The sequence below is a fragment of the Toxorhynchites rutilus genome, chromosome 2 (genome assembly GCF_029784135.1).
Source record: "Toxorhynchites rutilus septentrionalis strain SRP chromosome 2, ASM2978413v1, whole genome shotgun sequence".
Classification (NCBI taxonomy): domain Eukaryota; kingdom Metazoa; phylum Arthropoda; class Insecta; order Diptera; family Culicidae; genus Toxorhynchites; species Toxorhynchites rutilus.
Window position 1 is genome coordinate 301,237,256 of NC_073745.1, and position 24,747 is coordinate 301,262,002.

Genomic DNA, 24,747 nt, shown 5'->3' on the forward strand with positions numbered 1-24,747 from the left:
GGGCTTCAACATGCGGGGCACGATTTTCAACAAGTCTAGTCAGTTTATCTGCTTCGCCGACGACGTGGACATAATCGGAAGAACACATGCGACGGTAGCCGACTTGTATACCCGACTGAAACACGAAGCAAATCCTTGAGGTCCAACAAACTCCGACCCCGTACGAAGTGTACCATGTACAAATCCCTAATTCGACCGGTTGTTCTCTATGGGCACGAAGCATGGACGATGCTTGAAGAGGACTCACAACAATATACGGTGGTGTACAGGAAAGCGGAGTATGGAGAAGGAGAATGAACCACGAACTGGCGCAACTCTACGGCGAACCCAGTATTCAGAAAGTCGCCAAGGCTGGACGAGTGCGATGGGCAGGGCATGTTGCAAGATTGCCGGACAGCAGCCCTGCAAAGATGGTGTTCGCATCGAATCCGGTAGGAACAAGAAGGAGAGGAGCCCAGCGAGCGAGGAGGTTGGACCAGGTGGAGCAGGACTTGGCAAGAATCGGTGCAGCCGGGAGTTGGAGAACTGCAGCCATGGATCGGGACTATTGGCGAAAAATTGTGAAGAAGATCTAATCTCTCAATGGGATGTAGTATCATTATAAATAAATAAAATCCTTTTCGGGTATCTGACATATAGGGCCATGTAATGCTTTCGTTGAGATGGTGATAACGGCAACTGACGAAACAGTTCAATTTGAAATTTGGGTAGTGGCGGAAACAATGCGGTCTAATCTGAAATCAAATACACGTCAGTTCATCCTTTCATTGATTATATTTGATTGATGTTACTTTTGATTTGTGTTTGTTGCCGATTCAACCTATTTTTTGTTTCCACAAATAAAGAACATGTTTAACTGTTTCTAAGAGACAACCAGTTCTAGAAAAAAAAAAACTTGCTGTCAATGCAACCACTAGCATATGCATTAATATACATACTTGATTGAAGATACGCAACTCAAAGTCGCCGAGTAATGCCTAATAATACCTCATTTGAATTATGTAGTTTCCATTAATTCTAAACCCTGAATGCATTCATAGTTCCGTATAAGGGTCTCAAGGTGTAAAGCAGAACATTTTCACAGCAACATAGCCGGAATAGCGGCATCGTCACGGCAGCAGGATCACAAGAAAAAAAATCAAGTCTTCTAATTATTTTATTTCGTAGCCGCCAAATTCCGAAAGTATAACCAAATATTATTTGAATTTAGTTAAAATTCGAAGCAGAAAAGGTGTTAAAGGAAGAATATTCTTGTTTGTTATGAAAATTACTTGCTTTCAATAATTTCGTCCGTTTGCTCTGCTCTCAGTTGTTTATTCGAATGACAGTTCAGCGTGAAAGAGAAAAAGCAAACGCCACTGATGCCGTTTCATTTTTCAATAATTATATCTGAAATTATAGGCAGTGCTGCCTGTGGGGGGCAAGACGGGGTTACATTCCAGCACTTTTCGTCGCTCGGTCGACACTGTAACCGCTCGAAAAAATATGAATCTGGGAAACCATGCCCCAATGCACCTGAATTAATCACTTTTTCGAGCAGTTTTGGGACGACCTACTGTCAGCGTTGAAGGAATAAATACGAGATTTTTCAAGTTATACCCAAATAAAACAGTATTTCCTAGAGGTTCTAGAAAAAAATCTCAAATATTGTTTCACAGTAATATATGAGTGGTAGGAAACGCCATTCTCTGCTAAACTGATATGATTAATTCATGGTTTATTCCGTCAATTTATGAAGCTTCACTGAAAATTCTATTTCTCATGCATTGGAATTAATAAAAAAAAATAATTTTAGATAAATCAAAGCTGATCTTCTTAAGATAAAACGGTTTTACAGGATGCAGTTTTCTTCCAGTTTTACAAAGATCAATTTCCCAGTTTTTTGGAAAATATTGTTGGCAACGCTGATCGGGAATATAAACACAAGTGGAAATTTTAACCACCTGGCTTGAAATTAAGGATTTATCAAAGAAAAATGGTAAAATGTTGCGAGGTTTCTTTGATCCATATTTAAAATACCCTGTAACTCACAACCGAAAACAAAAACTGCAAAATATAGTTTTTAGTCACCTCTGGAACGGTCATGAAACAATTATATAAGTTCAACTATTACTTTTGTCCGTTAGTTCTAGCAGGAACTATTTGTGCAATCGCCACCCCAATAATCCAGCTCCAGCAATCCATTATTGATTGCGAAAAAAACACTCGGCAATATCTGAAATCAGTTCCCACACTTATCTCCACTCCTTTCGCGCACCGAACGGAAAAAAAAGCCCGAAAAACAAAAGCAAACTTCCTTTTAAAAATTAATCTAATTGCTCCCTCCGGCGGATGGAATAATTTCGTTCTTAATTATGTTTACCTTAGTCACACAGCGCGCGCCGGAGGTTGAGTAAAGGGTTTATCGGGAGACTATAAAAGGACTTTCGTCTTTTTCGTTTCCCCTTCAGTGCGAACGGGGATTTGACCTTTCTTTCCTCCTGGCAGACATAATGGTGGCTGGAAAAGTTTTTCTATTATTGTCGGTGAGTTTTCTCGGTGGAGTATCTAACGCAGGCTTGCAGCTGGAATCCTCTGTACCAGCGGTTGTGGTTGAACTGCTTGAAACTTTAAATCGCCCCCTTAAAGTGACCATCATGAGCTGTTGGGATGAACCGGCGAAGCTGCAGCTTTTCAGGGCACTCAATGAGCGCTTCTTTACCACTTTCGTTGACGATCACATTAGTCGCTTCGTGGAGGACATCAACGATCATCAAACGTTTTTGATTGTGGATTTGGGCTGCGTGAATACCACCGAGTTGCTAGAGGCAGCCGGGAAGTTTCTTTTCATTAAGTATCGTTGGTTGATTTTGAACACCGAGTTTCTGCGGGAGGAGCGCTTCAGTGTTGACATTCAATTGAAGTTTTACATGGAACGACTAGCTCTGCTACCGCTGCTGGTCAGCAGTGAGATATTTATTTTAATCAGAAAGGAAACAAACCATTTTGTTATCCAACAAGTGTTCAAATTGTCCGAGCAATCTACTTTGAATTTTGAACCCTTCGGTATGTGGCTTAACGGCAGCTTGGTTGACGAGCGAACAGCGATGGTGACCTCTGTTAGGAGACTCGATTTGAAGGGGCACACTCTTCGAGCCTCGATGGTCATCACGAACATGGATACCCTGAACCATTTGACGGATTATAAGTGAGTTATTCCAATGTTCAATTCATCGTGCGAAGCTGGCAGAGCTACATTTTCTTTCAGACAAAAACATATCGACACTATAACTAAGGTCAACTACATTCTAACGAACAATTTGGCCCATTACCTGGGTGCCAGAGTGAACTACTCCATCGTGTCTACGTGGGGTTACTTCAACGCCACCACCCGACGGTGGGATGGGATGATCGGAGAGTTGTCGCATCGATCGGCCGATTTGGGTGCATCGCCCCTATTTTTCACTACCGATCGAATCGCTGTGATCGAATACGTAGCCATGACTTCGGCAACCCGATCCAAGTTCATCTTTCGATCGCCCAAGCTGTCGTACACGGAAAATGTGTTTCTGTTGCCTTTCGACGACGTAAGTTAATCACTAGTTTGGTATCCTTCCGTTTATGTAGCCTCAATTTTCCAGACTGTGTGGATCATCATTGCGGTTGTGATCCTGCTTGCATCCGCCTTGCTTGTGGTCACCGCTTTGGCCGAGTATCGAATAATCTTATCGTCGGAGGCTTCAAACGATTCCACCATCTTGCGGCCAAGTTTTCGCGACTCGCTGCTGATGATCTACGGCGCCACCTGCCAGCAGGGTTCGGCCGTTTTGCCGCGAAGTTTCGCTGCCCGCACGATCACGATGGTAACGTTCACGATTCTGATGTTCCTCTACGTTTGCTACTCGGCGAACATTGTGGCACTGCTGCAGAGTCCCTCGACGAAGATTCAAACGTTGGAGGATTTGTACGGGTCGCGGCTCAAGTTCGGAGCCCACGATACGGTGTTCAATCGGTATTATTTCACCCACGCGACGGAACCAACTCGACAGGCGATCTTCGAGCGGAAAATCAGACAGTCGGATGGATCCGTGAACTTCATCCCGCTGGAGCAAGGTATCGATAACATTCGGCGGGGTTTGTACGCGTTCCACGTGGAGCAGGGTGTTGGCTACAAGGTTATCAGTGAAACCTACCAGGAGGACGAGAAGTGTGGACTGCAGGAGATTCAGTATCTGCAGGTGATCGATCCGTACTATTCGATTCAGAAAAATTCCTCTTTCAAGGAGCATGTGAAGATTGGGTAACTCAGCATCGTCAGGATTGTAGGAATAACACTACCCTGGATTGTTCTCTTCTCAGGTTGTATCGGTTAAATGAACACGGCATCCAATATCGTGAAAATTCGAATTTGTACACTAGGAAGCCAAGTTGTGTGGGTGGAGGTGGGAAATTCGTTCCAGTCAGTTTGGTGGACGCCGAACCGGCCCTTCTCGTTATTATTTGGGGAACTGGGTTGGCTGCCGTGTTTTTCGTTTCAGAATTGATTTGGATGAAAGTGGCGAAAAAGCGTTGCTCTCGCAATACATCGCAAGCAGTGGATATGATGTATGTTGATTGAAAAATAGTTTGAAAAACATTCTCCGAATTCAGTTTTGAATTGAACATTTCGTTCTATGCATTCCGTCGATTTGAAATAAATGTAATTTTTATATTACATTTATCTTTTAAAATATGTTAAAGTAGTTCTGCGAAAAAAAAACAAAGTAACTTGGTTACCCGCCGTATCTAAAAATTGTCAGTTTTGTTCCGAATAAAAAGCATTTACTGTATTTGCTTATTTTGTTTTTTTTTTATTTGAAAAACAAGCGGTCGAAGCACATCGTTTGTTTCTTGTTTCGAGAACCCTATGCGCAAAAATCATTGCTTTTGACTGGAATGAGCCCGAAGACACGGTAAAGTAATATTATAGCATGACAACGCAGTGCTGCACAATGCGATAAAAACTCTAAACTGAGGGACGTTATCGCACAAGCCGTATTCCCAAAATCTGGGAGAAAAAGGTGAAGGGTCGTGTCCGAGACATGATCGCATAGTGCACATAGGATAACGTTAAGATATTTGTTGCGTGTACGAAAGTGCTCGCAGCTTGCTTGCGTCGATTGAACCGGCTGTCGGCGCTAGTCACAAATGACACAAACATACAAACAGGTCAAGCTAAACAAAATAGTTGAAAAACGAACGCCCTATCTCTTCTAACACAAAACTACGTTTTCTTTTGTATTTCTTTTTTTTTTTAAAGAAAGGGGTATTCATTCAAAAAAAAACTGTGTGGTACCAACCTCTTTTCCAATCGAGCTCCTTTTTAATAAAAACTCTCACTTGTCATATAATTTATCATTTTTCTAAAACTTCACGGACGATTTTCTGTGGAACCAAACCAGATGACAGATCTGACACCGCATAGATTTTGTATCAATACCAGCTGGAAGTAAAGACACTTTATCTCGACAGTGAAAACATAGCTTATATTCATCACTCTTCACTTTATGCAAGTACTCATGAAACACAGTTGAAAAGGACTCAAATTCAAGAAAAAAACCAAATCAATTTTTTACTTTACGAAATCATTTATTTCTTTTCATTTAGAAAGTAATTTCATTTTATTTCTTTTGTTGTTTATAATCTTGGACCGCTCCCCGTATAACTTCAGTCCGTTCTTCTCCTTTGGCTTGGGGATTCTTACCAACTGCAACCCGAATAAATTGCTCCTTGATCTCTTGATTTCCTTGTCCTTGCTGTCTTCCGTCCATTTTGTCGGGTAGAAATAAATTCCGTAGACCGAAGGTTGTCAATTACTGCAAGCGAATGTGAACTTCGTGGAAAACCGTGGGCTATTTATTCAAACTTCATCCGAGCACAGCTATCGCAAAAAAGGCTTAACCATGCAACGGAGGAACGGAAGAAATCAGTAAACAAAATAGTGAATCAGATCGCAATGGAAAACGACAATGGTATCAAAAGTTGCAAGTTTGCAGAATCGGTTTTGTGACGATTTCTAGTTTCAACGAACGATGTTTACAAATTGATACGAAAAAAGAACAGCACAAGAAATCGAATATCGTTTCTTAGAACAAGACATCACTGGACTGAGAAGATAGAATAATGCTGCTACCATTCTGTCAACAACTCGATCCAGTTAAGCTAACGCATTCTTTCGTTCACAGAATGCTTGTTTTGGGGATGAGATTCTCACACTCACTTATGATTTTTCCCCAATCAAATCATTTTTTTTTTGCAATTGAAAAAATGTAAGGAACATAGTTTTTACACATGTTATGTCGCCAAAGTCAATTAGCCAAAGGACAATTAGTGCTTTAACATGTCGCTTCTTCTCAGAATTCGTTAAATGGGAAATTGGGAGACATCACAATCAACCTGCACCAGGTTGGTTGTCTGTAGATTTCCAGCCGACATAAAAACCTCTGTATAGACATTTATATCACTATTTTGTCATAGGACTATGTCTTTGATTTCTATATAGGGAGGGTCACTCTACGAAAAATGTAACGATTTATTAAGAGTTTTCAAACGCATATTAGTCAAAATGGTTATTGCGACATATGTTGGTCATTATCATTAGACAGGAAATTTATCCAGAATTTTTTTTGCTTGAAACATGAACAGTGAATATAGTAAAAAAAAGTTAACAAATTGACGATTTAATTGGGTATGTTTTCTTTCGATTGCACTATCCACTCGCTTCCTCCCCGACGCAACGAGCAATCTTTTTGCCTGAATTCAGGCGTTAGCTCATACTGTGAGTTGATGCGTGAAATGAATTATTCTCCATTTACTGATAATAGGCATTAATTTTATATTATATTGTATGTTTTCCAATCAATTTGTTGCTCAATTCATGTTTTTATCGTGTAGGTCTCACTACTAGCAAGTTGTGTAATTGTGGTCCAGGATGTCATAATATCGAGTATGTTGTTTGGTTATGTGAAAATGCAATAAATGAATTTAAATGGCTGCTGATTTAGAAGATCGAAAGGGTATACCCGCGTAAATCAGATTATGATAGCATGAGTGGCGATCTTACAGGGCTATAAAGTTATTACAAACAATGTTCCGGACAATGTGGTAACGAAGGAGATAATGTTATTTTTATCTATAATATATATTTTGTAGTCATAGATTGATTTGACTCAAGTTTATATTTATGTAGGTCTTAACTATTTAGACTTGTGTTTAAAAATGATACATGATGACTCTTTGTCTTCTTCTGCATGATTAAATAAACAGAAGAAAAAGGTAGTAATGGCGTTAATGGTATTTTTGTGTACATTTTTGGACAGAATGCGGTACCGAATTCTACCACGTTATGCCATCTAAAAAAGCCGTTTAAAGGATACAAGTACATACAGGAAACGGTTTTTCCAGGGCAACCAATTGAGGTATCAAAAAAGAAAAAAAAACAGATTTTGAACAATGAAAAACTCAATTTAAATGCAATTACTACACACATTCACAGTCCTATGTCAAGGTCCTGTCCGTGCCCCTAGGCTCAGATCCATCATTTTTTTTATATTATTATATCACAGAAACGAAAATACGGATAACCATGTTCGAATAATTTATAAATATATTTAACAAAAGAGAAAAAGAATGTTTTCAGTATATTTAATTTGATATCAGACAGTTTGTTTGTTGTTGTTGATAGAATGATGACAATTTTATCTCATTTTCTCAGCCAAATGAAGCCCTGTGCTACAAAAAAGCAGCTCTGATTTCTTGAAATATTCATATTTAGCATCAATGTGTGAACATTGTTAATCGAAGCTAGTAATGGAAACGATCATTTACCAGATCGTCAAAACACCGATTATGCAAATTTTCAACTATTGACACCATCATTGGTTCCCATTGCGATCTGATTCGCTATTTTGTTTATTAATCCCTTCCGATGCGATCCGATCCCATAAGCTTTGCTCTGTAAGATATGTGCTCGGAAGGAGTTCGAAAGAATAACTTTCGTTCCGCCCCGGAATTTAAATTCGCTTGCCAACTTTACGGTAATTTACTGCCTACTTCATCGGTCTATGTGACCATTTTCTACGCACCAAAATGAGCGGAAGAGGAACCGGAAATCAACAAGTACAGGCACCCAACAGAGGGGAATTTATTAAGCGAGCGATTAAGAAAAATCCCAAAGCACAAGAAGAGGAACGAAAGAATGCTGTGGGTGGAGCAATCGATGATTACAAGAACCAACTTATGAACAAAGATGTGAAGCGTTAGCTGGCCAATTAAAATGTATAGAACTTTGTATTAACCAAAAACGTATAAGAAATATAAATGAATTTATGCAAAAAAAAAAAAAAAAAAAAAACAAGAACCAACAACAGAAATAGGTAGCTCATCCAGCGAGAGTGAATGTACTGAATAAATGAAGTATCTCTGAATTAGATGTTATGTGTATTTCTCAAAAAACGAGTCCTGTTTAATTATCCATTTTCTTTTCAAAAAGGGGCATCTCACTTTGATCACATTGTCCAATCTGCGAATCGAACTTGTTTTACAGCCGATGTCAGTAACCTGGTCCACGATTGTTACCGTTTGGGGTTACCAAACTAAATTTACTTTTCATCAAAAACAACATTCATTCGGTTCTTTCCTCTTTGCCAAATCTTTCAAATAATCTTCACTTCCTGAAGGCAGGATTCTGGATTCGGTATTCGGAAAACAGAAATAAGAATTTAGAATGCATCATTCGGAATTCGCAATCCGGAAATCGGAAATTAGAAGTTTGAAATGCAGCCATTCTATGCCAAACTAGTGGTCCTCAGATTTTGGTGAAAATTGGTAGTTTTGTTACTTATCGTAAAATATTATTTTGATTTCCGTTTTAGGTTGAACCGAATAATATTTTTTTTCCAAAAATGTCGGGCCAATCAAATTGTGGGGTTTGGTGCGCTTGAATAATGCTTGATATTTCACAATTATTCAGTTATTTGTCTCAAGAAAAATAAAATTTTGTATATTCGATTTATTGTGCGTAGTAATATTTCCTATCAATCTATCTTCTATTATCTATTTTTAACAATACATAAAATCATCTGCATCTCTTCATCGAGATCCCCTCAGCATCAAAGCATGGAAAAGATCGGAATGCGGTATAATATTTTTTATTCATAACATCCTTCAATTTCATTTCTGAATATTTTTTTTGACAGTGTACTTGAGCTATGGTCTTTTCCAAAATTTTGACTCTGTGGAACTCAATAATAAAATTAGGCTGCTGAATCCGCATATACGACTTATAATCATTTTTAAATGATTATCATAAACAATTAATCAGGAAAAATTGAATCAATATATATAGTCAATTCATACAAGGTTAATACATTTTTAAATGGTTTTTTAGCTTGCCCTATAATCTGTATGTTTGTAACATGTTTGTCTGTAGCGCTTACACACATTAATAGAAATTTGACCCCCTTCCTGTTGACCGATTGATCTGAAATCAGTATGGGTATCAATGAAAGGGCTTCACTAGTAGAACACAGTTATTTATGAAAATACAAATCCAAGATGGCTGATATTTTCTCAAAACCTCATTAATATGGGTATCAAATGAGAGGGCGTGACTAGTAGAATTATGAAAAATGCAAATCCAAGATGGCTGCCACAACAAAATGGCGGACTACATATTGGCTGTCAAAAAAGTCCTGCGGTATTTCCGCGAGGTGTCGTTGTAAGCGCGTAGTTCTAGTTGTATTCATTGTATCGAGTCATACTATAGCTTGTTGGAAAGGTATTTTTGCGCGCTATAATATAGTCCTTGACAGTGTTTTGTTTGGTTAAGTCGTTCGTGAGTTATAGTGTAGCAAATATGGAGCAAAATAAAGAGAAAATTCGAAATATTTTACAGTACTACTATGACAAAGGCAAAAATGCATCTCAAGCTGCCAATAAAATTTGTGCAGTTTATGGACCCGATATAGTTTCCATTTCCTCCGCACAACGATGGTTTCAACGTTTTCGTTCTGGTGTAGAGGTCGTCGAAGATGCGCCACGCTCCGGAAGGCCTGTCGTCGAAAATTGCGACAAAATCGCTGAATTAGCCGAGAAAGACCGGCATAGTAGCAGCCGTAGCATCGGCCAAGAGCTGGGGATAAGTCATCAAACCGTTATTAACCATTTGAAGAAGCTTGGATTCACAAAGAAGCTCGATGTATGGGTGCCACACACGTTGACGCAAAAAAACATCTTTGACCGTATCGACACATGTGAATCGCTGCTGAATCGCAACAAAATCGACCCGTTTCTGAAGCGGATGGTGACTGGCGATGAAAAGTGGGTCACTTACGACAACGTGAAGCGCAACGACCGGTCGAAGCCCGCTGAAGCGGCTCAGACGGTGGCCAAGCCCTCATTAACGGCCAGGAAGATTCTGCTGTGTGTTTGGTGGGATTGTCAAGGAATAATCTATTATGAGCTGCTTCCCTATGGCCAAACGCTCAATTCGGACCTGTACTGCCAACAACTGGACCGCTTGAAGGTAGCACTCATGAAGAAGAGGCCATCTTTGATAAACAGAGGCCGCATTGTCTTCCATCAGGACAACCCCAGGTCATACACTTCTTTGGTGACGCGCCAGATGCTCCGGGAGCTCGGATGGGAGGTTCTTTTGCATCCGCCGTATAGTCCGGACCTTGCACCAAGTGACTACCACCTGTTTTTGTCCATGGCGAACGAGCTAGGTAGTCAGAAGTTAGCCACAAAAGAGGCCTGTGAAAATTGGCTATCCGAGTTTGTTGCCAATAAGGAAGCGAGCTTCTATAACAGGGGTATTATAAAGTTGGCATCTCGTTGGGAACAAGTCATCGAACAAAACGGCGCATATTTGACTTAAAACAAATAACCGCAGGACTTTTTTGACAGCCTAATATTATGTCAAAACCCCATTAATATGGGTATCAAATGAAAGGGCTTGACTAGCAGAACACAGTAATTTATGAAAAATTCAAATCCAGGATGGCTTCCATCACAAAATGGCTGACTACATATTTTCTCAAAACCTAATTATTATGAGTTTCAAATGAAAGATCTTGACTAGTAGAACACGGTTATTGATTAAAAATGCAAATCCATCAAATTCCTACCAAATGGCGGACTACATATTATGTCAAACCCCCATTAATATGGGTATCAAATGAAAGGGCTTGAATAGTAGATCATAGTAGATCATAGAAAAAACAAATCCAAGATGGCCGCAATCACAAAATAGCAAATTAATTTATAAAACCATTCTATTCAACTTGAACTGTTCGTATGTATGTTTGTATGTCTGTAAGGTTGTCCCACATTAATAGAAATTTGACCAGTAGGAACTGACCGAATTTATAAAATACCTTTATCTCTGCTGTCATTTTAAAACTGCTTATCTTGAAAAATCCAGTTTGGCCGCCGCTATAAAATAGCTGATTCCATATCATCTCAAAAAATATGTTGATTGAGATATGTGTATCAAACGAACGAACTTGACTTGGAGAACACAGTATGTATTTTCTGCAATCCACTCAATATCGGTATTAAATGAAATTATTTGACTGATAGAATAGAGTACAATGGTTTTATTGTAGAGAAATTTTCTAATGAAACAGATAATGTACTAAAAACTAGAAAATAAAATAAGTAACAAAAACTTTTTAAGTTGAACGGCTTAACTGTGATTAAACATAATAATGTACTAAAGGCTAGAAAATAATTAAACAAGTAGCAGTTAGTAGTTATACCACCTCTCCTTCATTAGTCTAGGGCATTGATAAGACTAAAATAAAATCGTTGGACACGTTGGATTTCCATTAATCACAATTAGCGACCTCATCATATGTCCCACGATTTTATTTTAGTCTTGTGCTCTTGTGCTTTGGGATTTTTATTAATCGCTTACTTAATAAATTCCCCTCTGTTGGGTGCCTGTCCTTGTTGATTTCCGGTTCCTCTTCCGCTCATTTTGGTGCGTAGAAAATGGTCACATAGACCGATGAAGTAGGCAGTAAATTACCGTAAAGTTGGCAAGCGAATTTAAATTCCGGGGCGGAACGAAAGTTATTCTTTCGAACTCCTTCCGAGCACATATCTTACAGAGCAAAGCTTATGGGATCGGATCGCATCGGAAGGGATTAATAAACAAAATAGCGAATCAGATCGCAATGGGAACCAATGATGGTGTCAATAGTTGAAAATTTGCATAATCGGTGTTTTGACGATCTGGTAAATGATCGTTTCCATTACTAGCTTCGATTAACAATGTTTACACATTGATGCTAAATATGAATATTTCAAGAAATCAGAGCTGCTTTTTTGTAGCACAGGGCTTCATTTGGCTGAGAAAATGAGATAAAATTGTCATCATTCTATCAACAACAACAAACAAACTGTCTGATATCAAATTAAATATACTGAAAACATTCTTTTTCTTTTTTGTTAAATATATTTATAAATTATCCGAACATGGTTTTCCGAATTTTCGTTTCTGTGATATAATAATATAAAAAAAGTTAATGGATCTGAGCCTAGGGGCACGGACAGGACCTTGACATAGGACTGTGAATGTGTGTAGTAATTGCATTTAAATTGAGTTTTTCATTGTTCAAAATCTGTTTTTTTTTCTTTTTTGATACCTCAATTGGTTGCCCTGGAAAAACCGTTTCCTGTATGTACTTGTATCCTTTAAACGGCTTTTTTAGATGGCATAACGTGGTAGAATTCGGTACCGCATTCTGTCCAAAAATGTATACAAAAATACCATTAAAGCCATTACTACCTTTTTCTTCTGTTTATTTAATCATGCAGAAGAAGACAAAGAGTCATCATGTATCATTTTTAAACACAAGTCTAAATAGTTAAGACCTACATAAATATAAACTTGAGTCAAATCAATCTATGACTACAAAATATATATTATAGATAAAAATAGCATTATCTCCTTCGTTACCACGTTGTCCGGAACATTGTTTGTAATAACTTTATAGCCCTGTAAGATCGCCACTCATGCTATCATAATCTGATTTACAAGGGTATACCCTTTCGATTTTCTAAATCAGCAGCCATTTAAATTCATTTATTGCATTTTCACATAACCAAACAACATAAACATGAATTGAACACAAATTGATTGGACAACATACAATATAATATAAAATTAATTCCTATTATCAGTAAATGGAGAATAATTAATTTTACGCATCAACTCACATTATGAGCTAACGCCTGAATTTAGGCAAAAAGATTGCTCGTTGCGTCGGGGAGGAAGCGAGTGGATAGTGCAATCGAAAGAAAACATACCCAATTAAATCGTCAAATTGTTAACTTTTTTTACTATATTCACTGTTCATGTTTCAAGCAAAAAAAAATCTGGATAAATTACCTGTCTAATGATAATGACACAACATATGTCGCAATAACCATTTTGACTAATATGCGTTTGAAAACTTTTAATAAATCGTAACATTTTTTTTGTAGAGTGACCACCCTATATAGAAATCAAAGACATAGTCCTATGACAAAATAGTGATATAAATGTCCATACAGAGGTTTTTATGTCGGCTGGAAATCTACAGACAACCAACCTGGTGCAGGTTGATTGTGATGTCTCCCAACTTCCCATTTAACGAATTCTGAGAAGAAGCGAGATGTTAAAGCACTAATTGTCCGAGAAAAGCGAGTATTATCACTTTGGTGACATAACATGTGTAAAAACTATGTTCCTTACATTTTTTCAATTGCAAAAAAAATGATTTGATTGGGGAAAAATCATCGAATTTTATGAAACATTCATAATTGAGTGTGAGAATCTCATCCCCAAAACAAGCATTCTGTGAACGAAAGAATGCGTTAGCTTAACTGGATCGAGTTGTTGACAGAATGGTAGCAGCATTATTCTATCTTCTCAGTCCAGTGATGTCTTGTTCTAAGAAACGATATTCGATTTCTGTTCTTTTTTCGTATCAATTTGTAAACATCGTTCGTTGAAACTAAAAATCGTCACAAAACCGATTCTGCAAACTTGCGTTTTGATACCATTAACGTTTTCCATTGCGATCTGATTCACTATTTTGTTTACTGATTTCTTCCGTTCCTCCGTTGCATGGTTAAGCCTTTTTTGCGATATGTCTGCTCGGATGAAGTTTGAATAAATAGCCCACGGTTTTCCACGAAGTTCACATTCGCTTGCAGTAATTGACAACCTTCGGTCTACGGAATTTATTTCTACCCGACAAAATGGACGGAAGACAGCAAGGACAAGGAAATCAAGGACAGGCCCCCGACAAGGGGCAATTTATTCGGGATGCAGTTGATAAGAATCGTCAAGCCAAAGGAGAAGAACGGGCTGAAGTTATACGGGGAGCGGTCCAAGATTATAAGCAACAAAAGAAATAAAAATGTAAACTACTTTCTAAATGAAAAGAAATAAATGATTTCGTAAAGTAAAAAATTGATTTGGTTTTTTGGTCCTTTTCAACTGTGTTTTACGATTGCTTGTATAAAGTGAAGAGTGATGAATATAAGCTATGTTTTCACTGTCGAGATAAAGTGTCTTTACTTCCAGCTGGTATTGATATCAAATCCATGCGGTGTAGATCTGTCATCTGGTTTGGTTCCACAGAAAATCGTCCGTGAAGTTTTAGAAAAATGATAAAATATGACAAGTGAGAGCATTTGTTAAAAAGGAGCTCGATTGGAAAAGAGGTTGGTACCATACAGTATTTTTTGAAAAAATACCCCTTCCTTTTTTTTAAATAAGGAAATAAAAAAGGAACCGTATTATTGTGTTGGAAAAAATAGGGTGTTGGTTTTTCAACAATTTTATAAAGCTTGAAGTGTTTGTTTGTTGTTTGCATTGATAAGACTAAAATAAGATCATGGGACACGTTGGATTTCCATTATCCACAATTAGCGACTTCATCATATGTCCCACAATTTTATTTTAGTCTTATCAATGCCCTAGACTAATGAAGGAGAGGTGGGATAACTGCTAACTGCTACTTGCCTAATTATTTTCTAGCTTTTAGTACATTATTATTGTTCGCGCCCAACTGGTATACTTTTTCGGACACTGTTTGAAATAATCGATATAAATTCAAAATTGCGACAATTAACGCGAACACAGCTTTATTCGATGTAACGTTAGCTTATCGACGATACATTTATGACTTCTAATTATTCTCTGTACAATCAGCTGGTATATTGTAACAACGAATCTTCGATCAAAGGCATCACGGAAAACGTTCTGTACAGAGATTTAATCTCTTTGTGTGATTGTTGCTCAATGTGAAACAAGCCAAGTGATACTATGTGAGTAAAGAGGAACACAATATCATTTGGCTGTTGTGGATTACGTTTTCTTGAGGTGTTCAATTTATTTCCCGCATAAACATGCCGGCCGCCTTGAAATATCATGAATTTCAATACCTTCTGCTACTCTAGCTACTACACTAAAGGTTAAACCAGATGTTCTATATTACACGATCCTAAATAGGCATCGCTTTCTGAGCTAACGGCATATTGCGGTTTGTTTACATCGTCGGACCATTGTTACTGAGACTGCTTACGTCTGATGTGTACAACGGTACTGTGAACTTGACCTTGATTTTCTGATTGTTGTACTATGCGTTCTGTGTATGCTGTTGTGATTCGTCTTCAGTTTCCTCCGATATTGTTGCTGTAGTGTTGTTATAGCGTATCGTTCACTGTTTCCAATCGGATGGTAGTGACGTAGAATGTTGTGTAGATATTGTGACGAGTTTCTTGTTTATACTGTGTGTGAAGAGGCTCCAACAATAGAACGTTGACCATGCGCTAAACCCTGCTGGTGACGCATGTCTTCATGCATGATCGCGCTTACGTTGTGTTGTTGCTGATTGGATAATGATGAATTGATCACATTCGGAACTGGTGAAGAGGTGTGTGCTGTCTTGCTGATGATTGTGTGGTGCTGATGTTTTGTTTATGCTACTGGAGTGCTGTTGTAGCTATGCTGGATGCTGATTATCTGATGTTATTATATATTGTTGAGTTCTATATGCTGCTTGTGGTTCATGCATCATGCTTGATTATTTGAGAATCGCTATGGAGACGCTTGTTGGTTGTTCTGGTGCTGGTGGATTCGCTTGACTCTGTTAGTTCCGGTGCTGTAGTTAGTGTTGAAGATGATGTTTCTGTTTACTACTTCGATCACTATCTCCACAGTCGCTGTTGTGATGTTCGTTTTTTGCATTTGATGATACCCTTCGTCGTTGGTGGTGGAACTATAGATCAAATGAGAGGGTGCTTTTTAAACTGAAATGATGTTTCAAAAAATGACTTCCCTGAAACGGAGGCCGCCTGGCCTCCGTTGACGCCCCTTGGCGTTAGTGCGGAATGTGTGTCCCCTGCGTCGGTATTTTCGGGTAAAACAAGGTCTGGTTGATGTCAGATGTGCCTCGAAAATATCAAACGTAAAAACTGTGATTAGCCGGGGACAATCTGTAACAGCTGATTTGGCTGTACTGGTGTGAACTGTCGGTATCACACCAAACATAACTGGCTCATTGACCAGCACAACTGCTACGCCCTCACACTGCATGCTCTCCACCACCAAAAACAAAACGGGTTACCTCGACTCTGGTTCGAGTACAAATTTGGTGACACCAAAGCAAACGTTGTTCCATTTGATACAAAATGGGATGGCGTGCGTGGGCCTCTCGACCCTCGCCGTTGAAGGAGTTGAAGTTCTCCCCATGTGGTAGGCGATTAATAATTATTCGGACAATAAGTGTCATATCCAGCGTTGTGTTCTTCAAATCGATACCTTTTTCGTTTTGTCTGCTGGGATGATCGTTGCAGCCGGCCGCCGACGCAAAAGTAGCCGCATGTACTCTGCCGACGTGGTGAGACTGAGTTTGATTCTGATGTATCAAAGTCTTCAATTGAAGAGGATCTGTGTCGGCGATTCCGACTCAGAACTTTGGGCTGCCCTACAACATTTGCTATTGTGCAAACAGATGTGGTCGAATAGACGACACTAGCTGGGCTGCGAGGAATTTTTCCTGACAGGATCCATCCAAACAACGTGTTTTGTAATGTTGGTCCATCCTCAGTTACTTTATGTCGACCATCGGTTAGGAGATCCATGTAGTACTCCGCACCGATGATGACGTCTACTGGACCGCTCTCATAGAATCGAGGGTCTGCCATGATCATCGTGTCAAGAAGCGTCCATGTGGACGGATTGAAGTTCGTCGTCGGCAACGGCACTGTTAATTCTGGCAATACGTGGAACTGCATCTCCTCTGCAAACAGTGAAATGGTCGGTGAGCGTGGACAAACTGTTACTTTTATTGCTTTCGTTGAGATAATACGAGATAACCCAATTCCTTGTACGCACAGAGATGCCGGAGTTTCGGTGAAGTTAAGCTTTTTCGAAAAAGCACTGGTCATTAGGCAGTGCTGCGAACACGAGTCCAATAGTGCTCGCGCCAGTAGTGAGTTTCCAAAATTGTCTTTTACTCGAATGAGTGCCGTTGATAGAAGGATATCAGGTGTTGGTGTTATAGGAAGAGCTACATAATTCTGGCTCGTAGTGGCTTGATCTGTGGTCAACTGTGAGTGTTGTTCACTATGCGAGTTAGCAGTGTTTGTATTTCGTGACTGAGTGTGTGTCTGTTGGTTTGAATTGTGTTGCATGGATTGTGGTTGTTGCGTCGGAGGATTCAACGTCGTTGCTGCTGACTGCGGCTTTGGAACGGAGTAATTAATCTGTCCGGTATGTAGCATCGAATGGTGCGTTTGGCGACAGTGGTGACATGTTCCTCTTTCACAATTTCTAACGACGTGTCCAGGATGAAGGCAGTTTTTACATAGTTGGTAGCGCGATACAGCGTTGTTCCGCTCTGGAATATTCATAGATTTGAATACCGCACACTGAAAGGGTGAATGCCATGAATCGGAGCAGAAGGGACATCTTCTGCTCCGATTCTTCCATGCAATATGGCACACTGTAGCCCTGGGTTGACTTTGATCTAAACTTGATGGTTTGACAGAAACAACTGACTGCAATACAGAACTGTGATTTCGAAGATATGTCAGGAGCTTCTCATAGGTAGGGACTTCTTTACTGTTGTGATGTGTCTCCCATAACATGTGGACTAATAGAGTGCTCCAACCGGAAACGTTCTCGCCTATTTTTTCCAACATCTGCAGATTTTTCTCAAATTCGCAGATGAGGCTATTTAGTCCGTCGTAGCTTTCTCTTTTCAGTGGTTCGAGAGAGAAGAGAGCGTCCAGGTGTGCCTTCACTTTTTCACAAGTTACTGGTTTTCGTATCTGGTATGCAGTATCTTCCATGCGACAGAATAATTGATAGCAGAAAACTCGATGCCATTTACCTCCTGCAGCGCTTCTCCAGTAAGCGAGGATTTAAGGTAAGTGAACTTGTCCATCTCCATCAACTGCGAATTATGATGGTTTAGACTACGGAATGTGTCACGAAATGTAACCCATTCCTTCACGTTTCCGCTGAATGTTGGAAGATGAATCTCAGGAAGCTTTACCCGTGAAACCGTTGAAACTGTTGCTTGCAAACACTGATGTGGGTTACTATCGAACTTCTGAGGTTCAGTCTTGATGGGTTTCAGTTCCAATAGTTGTGCTTTCAGCACACAATACCGATCCTCAAATTCTTGCATAGCGTTGAAGTTAGCCTTCTCACGTTGTTGATCTGCATCTTCAATCGCTTCCCTGTCCTCATCATCAATCCTATCTGCGTTTGTATCCTGTCAACCTGGCTTCCATCTCTTTCTGCTTCAAAATTAATGATGAACCGCTCCACGACGTCCAAATTGCTCAACAACTGCCGTTCTCTTTTTGTGAGCGTTCTCAACTCGGTACTCATAAAATATAAACGCGATAAAACTTTGCTGAATGAAATTCGAAAAACAACCACAGAAATCCAGCAGCATTTAAACCAACTAGTCTGAGGGCACAACTCATTCAGCCAACATTAATCAAACACGCATGCAACTTTTGTTTACGTTTATTTCATAATTTGCTGGGCAACATCCACTAAGCCAGAACATGCATTACTTCCCTTTCAATCATGAGCTTGAGTCACTACAGGCAAGTTCATCTGCTTGTTCCAGGATGGCCAGGACTCCAGTAGAGTTGTACAGAACTTATCTGAATTAGTTGCCGTAAAAAGTCAATGCATTCCCAGAAATTTCGATTTTTAAATTGTAGCTTTTTCTGCCTGAAAAACTGTGGCCAGTTTCCCATAGCTACAGAGATTTTTGTTCTGAGACTAAAGGGTGTGTCACATCAAATTGCATCACGGAAAAAACGCTGTAGAAATTCGCCCAGTAGACCGATCCTTTTGAAAATTTTAGACAGTAAAATAAAAACTATTAAACAACTTTTGGCATTTTCTTTTTAATCATACTTCGAGCCCAAGCCCGTATGCTCGCACCTTCCTCTTTACCCCGTCCATAAGGTTCTGTACAACGTCAGGTTGTAGTTTTTTTTTTACAGAAATCCATTTTCTCTTGAAGTCCGCCTCCGATTTGACAACTTTTGGGTTCTTCCGGAGGGCCTGCTTCATAATCGCCCAATATTTCTCTATTGGGCGAAGCTCCGGCGCGTTGGGCGGGTCCATTTCCTTTGGCACGAAGGTGACCCCGTTGGCTTCGTACCACTCTAACACGTCCTTTGAATAGTGGCACGAAGCGAGATCCGGCTAGAAGATGGTTGGGCCCTCGTGCTGCTTCAATAGTGGTAGTAAGCGCTTCTGTAGGCACTCCTTAAGGTAAACCTGCCCGTTTACTGTGCCGGTCATCACGAAGGGGGCGCTCCGCTTTCCGCAAGAGCAGATCGCTTGCCACACCATGTACTTTTTGGCAAACTTGGATAGTTCCTGCTTGCGAATCTCCTCCGGAACGCTGAATTTGTCCTCTGCGGAGAAGAACAACAGGCCCGGCAGCTGACGAAAGTCCGCTTTGACGTAGGTTTCGTCGTCCATTACCAGGCAATGCGGCTTCGTCAGCATTTCGGTGTACAGCTTCCGGGCTCGCGTCTTCCCCACCATGTTTTGCCTTTCGTCGCGGTTAGGAGCCTTCTGAACCTTGTATATACGCAGGCCCTCCCGCTGCTTGGTCCTCTGGACGAATGAACTTGACAAATTCAGCTTATTGGCGACATCCCGGACCGAACTTCTCGGATCACGTCTAAACTGCTTAACTACGCGCTTGTGATCTTTTTCACTGACGGAGCATCCATTTTTGCCGTTCTTCACCTTCCGGTCGATGGTTAGGTTCTCGAAGTATCGTTTTAGTACTCTGCTGACCGTGGATTGGACGATTCCCAGCATCTTACCGATGTCCCGATGTGACAACTCCGGATTCTCGAAATGAGTGTACAAGATTAATTCACGACGCTCTTTTTCGTTCGACGACATTTTTCCAAATTTACGAAAAATTGACAGTGAAGCATGGCCAACGTGATCTATACACTCTTATCTGATTATAAAACCAAAGCTGAAGATATAATTCCTAAAAATTAAATTTCTACAGCGTTTTTTCCGTGATGCAATTTGATGTGACACACCCTTTATACACTCCAGCACCTGTTCTGATACCCATTTTCGACCCACGATGGAGCCATTACGAACTCTGGGCCCACCTGCATCCCATGCTGAACGTGAAGGCTCGATTACACTGTATGGAATGTCGTAATTTATCCTTGGTTCTATCCAATCACTGTTCATCCTCAACCTTTAACCCTACGGTTAGAGGTTCAGGATGTCTCAGTGACCAGTTTTTCCCCGTCTAGTATTATCTTCCATCTTTTTAGCTTTAGAGCACTTTTCTTAGCCTCTAGCTCAGTGATTCTCAAACCATTTTTCTGAAATGAAGTGTTACCATCGAACCCTACAGCCAAATTCTTTTTTGAATTTATCTTTACCATATTTATACAAAATACTTACCAATTCGAAAACTTTGCGGTTAGTTCAGTGAGTAAACTTGACATCATTTTCTCATCACTAAATAAACATAAAATTTAGTAAAAAATAGTTATTAATACAAATTACAACAATATTACTTCCTACTAAAATATGAATCATTTTCATTTCAAGTTCGTTCACGTAACACAACTTATACAACTTATACTAATCTTGATAAGAACTTGTGTTTATTAATTGGGCTGATTTCTAGACCTCGTCGTCCCAGAAAAACTGTTTTCATTTATGTCGACCCCTGAGAAACCAACATCGACCCCAAGGGGACGATATCGACCACTTTTTAGAACCCCTTCTCTAGCTAAGGATAGTCTCCAGTGCCTCCGAAGGTGTGCTTCGCATTGCTATAGTGATTACAAAGCATGCTAGTCGTTGGAGTTGTTTTAGCTTTTTTTTTGTAGCTACAGTCTCCTTAGTTCTTTGCAACCATAGGAGAGATGGGGGTAATACGGACACGTTAAGAAGAACTTCAATAATATCTTTGTGAACTGCACTAAAACTTAAGTGCAGTTTCTTGCAATTCAATATACTGTTTTTCAACTTAATCGACTGAATGTTTTACAAAAAAAATGATTTTCAATGTGTTTTAATGAAACTAAAACAGTCCGAAAAGTACAACATTTTTTTCGATGCGAGTAATATGGACATTAGGGTGCCAATGAAAATGGTAATCTTTAATTTCAATAAGTTACCTCATAAAAAATATTCACCACCTCGAAAAAACACCCTATGCCAAATATTAGCTCAATCGGACTTAAGGGAGAGTGGCGCAAAACGGTCAAAGTTTGAGTTTTTTGAAAATTGAAAAATCACCCAAGGGGAGAGTAGAAAACGGGCATTTCGAAAAAAAATTAGGATGCCAAATGTCTTAAAATTTCATAAAACGTCGTAATCTAGTGTCATCTCGAAATTTTTATTTGTCAAAAATCGATACTCTGGGACTCTTTTTTCGGAATACGAAACGAAACGTATGATTTTGGGTACCAATAAAAAAATAGTTATCTCGATTTTTCATTCGAAACTTGCTGCGAAATGTTGATTTGCACGATAAAATACCCTTTGCAAAATATTAGCTCATTCAAAATCCATTTTTTAGTGTTTTTTTTTTTTTTTATAATTCGTTTATTTGTACAGGCTCAGTTACATAGGTTTAAAGAAGCCAAACTCTCAACTATACTTTCACTATTAACATGTTTTCTTAATTCTACGGTTAATGAAATAGGAAACCGATTACTCGCGGTCGACTCGAGTTTAGAAGGGTGACACATTTTCTTTAGGAAAAGGATGGGATGTAAGGAGATTGTAACCATGTTCACACTCACACTCACACTCACTTTCACATTCATACTCACACATCACACTGAATTCTTAAACTATCCTCACATCTAATATGTATTAACAATTTAACTTATTCTAATGTTAGGGAACCGATAGCTCGCGAAGGACGAAAAGGAGGAGAAAATGGGGGGGAAAGGATGTAAGAACAATCACACTCGAAGATCGATATCTTTAAGGAAAACATATATTTGGGACATGTAATCAAGGTCTAACCGAGCCAACATTTTTTAGTGTTGCAGACGTTAAAATTTGCCCTAACGTACAGGTTTATAATATACGAAGCGTAGAGGTTTATCGTTCGTGAGAGGAATCATTCCAACCAAGGTCTTAATTGGGGGTCTCCGTAGCCACATTAGTGGCGCATTCGCTTGGTAAATGATCGATCGTGAGTTCAAAACTCAGGGCCCTCATTGACCAGCCTTGTGTTGTTACAGAATAACTACGTCCACGCAACCATCATCAGCGATGGAGATCGATCCACGGTCGAAATAAGATCGATTCATCCATACAACTGCTCTGCTCTGCAAGAAACATCGGGCTGCTATTCTATTAATAACTCAACAATGATCATATCAACTGTCTCCGCTGTCCGGTTTAACTGGACAATGGAAGAACAGAACGAATACTCTTACGCCTAAATGGCTGAAATGTAATGTACCATATGCAATGGTATAGAAGGAATACTATTACGCCGAAAAATGGCAACTGTGTAATGTGCTAATTATAGATATGATGAACATGTGACATGTACACGATTAAAATTCGGCTCTGTTACAGCTAAAATGCTAATGCCTTTAATAAACAAATGGGATAAAAAAAATAAAAAAAAGGTCTTAACTCATCACGAATGTCCGTTAAATGATGAAAAAAAATGGATCAATCCACCTAGAAGTGGTGTTGTGCTTTTCTGCAGTATAAACGGGCAGACCCTCAACTATTTTACTTTTGGTTCCAGTCAGCTTCTAGACAGTCCATCTTTTGCGATTTGACTTCCGCTTACAGACACAGTGACCAAAGGAGAGGTGATTGAACGCCTTCTTGTGGACAACCTTTTGTTGCAATCATAGATATCGACGACCCGCTCATCTCCAATGTGATATAACACGGTGTAGCTATTCATAGAATATGTATATAATACGAAAAATATACGTTACGGCCGTACAAAAATAATCTTCAGAGACCTTATGGGAACATGACTCGAAGAAAAAGTAAAACGAAAAGTAAAAAGCCAGTTGTCATGTCTCGTCTCAGTTCCCAGATAGATGAAGAAATTTGAATTGTAATGAAAAAATGTTCAAATAATTTATACTTTGTTTTTATAAAAAATGCCTTGTAAATGAGCATTCGAGATATACAGCCCTATTCTGTATTCCGACGGATTTCTGTTTCATTCGAAACCGTCATTTCGTTCGAGTTATAATTTCGCATTCGCTATTTCAAACGTTTTGTCCATTTAATATTCGAAGAGAAGCAGATCGAACGGAATGCAAAAACAACTCGAACGTAATACAGAATGGAATTTCATCAAGTCGTTCGAAATATTTCGAATCAATCGTAATACAGAATAGGGGTGATAGTGATAATTCAAAATTGCAGACTTATCCACCAGAGAATAATATCAATTCCAACTCTTTTTTTTTCAAATTTCCAGAGCGACACAATCCTCAGAAGTCACATTGATTGATGGATTGCGGTATTTTCGAATTTAAGTCTTTTCCGGTGGCAATAGCAAAAATTTCCACTCTGTATGAGAGACAAAACCCATCTTTCAATAAATTTAGAACTCCCAAACGCCCAAAGCGAGCAAATCATTTGATCACACACGCACACACGAGCACAGGAAAAAAAACTTTTCAGATTCTGATTCGGATCCCCCCTTTCCGCAACATAAAACAACATAAACATCGAAAACAACAGGAGCAACTTTTTCGCAGCAACAGGTCCTCCTCCGTTCCATAAAATGAATGTTTACGGGATGGAAGTTTTCGCCCTTAATTTAATAAGCGCTGTAAATGTGCTCGTATCAAAATCAAATTAACGTTCCGGAGGGTTGGATATTGGCCGAAATAACGATGAGTGAAGCTCGGTGGCGGAACAACGTGGGGCACTGCATCGGGAATGATGCTTAGTTTCGCCGATACTGCTATTTTCTGGCAGGGTAATTTTCTAGTAATAATAGATATAAAATGTTCCCATTATTACGGTAAGGTGTTGTCAAGATGGTGATAGCGAAATTAGCCACGTGTTGGTAATAAAAACTCCACCGTATGGTTTTACTCTCGAGCACACAAAAACACTTGTTACTATTAGCTAATAAGATTGAAGAGTCATCGAATTATGCATTTGTAATGCCTTTTCAAATTTCATGGGTG

The 24,747-nt window shown here is 39.3% G+C and overlaps 2 protein-coding genes across 2 annotated transcripts in view; both read left to right on the forward strand.

Moving 5' to 3' along the window:
- Nucleotides 1-24,747, forward strand: part of LOC129767021 (uncharacterized) — a 478,091-nt gene that overhangs the window by 262,389 nt on the left and 190,955 nt on the right.
- LOC129769886 (ionotropic receptor 75a-like) lies at nt 2,807-4,412 on the forward strand. Its single transcript, XM_055772400.1, has 3 exons — nt 2,807-3,187; nt 3,248-3,566; nt 3,621-4,412. Exons 1-3 carry the CDS (start codon nt 2,910-2,912, stop codon nt 4,281-4,283), a joined length of 1,260 nt encoding a protein of 419 aa, XP_055628375.1. The 5' UTR covers nt 2,807-2,909; the 3' UTR covers nt 4,284-4,412.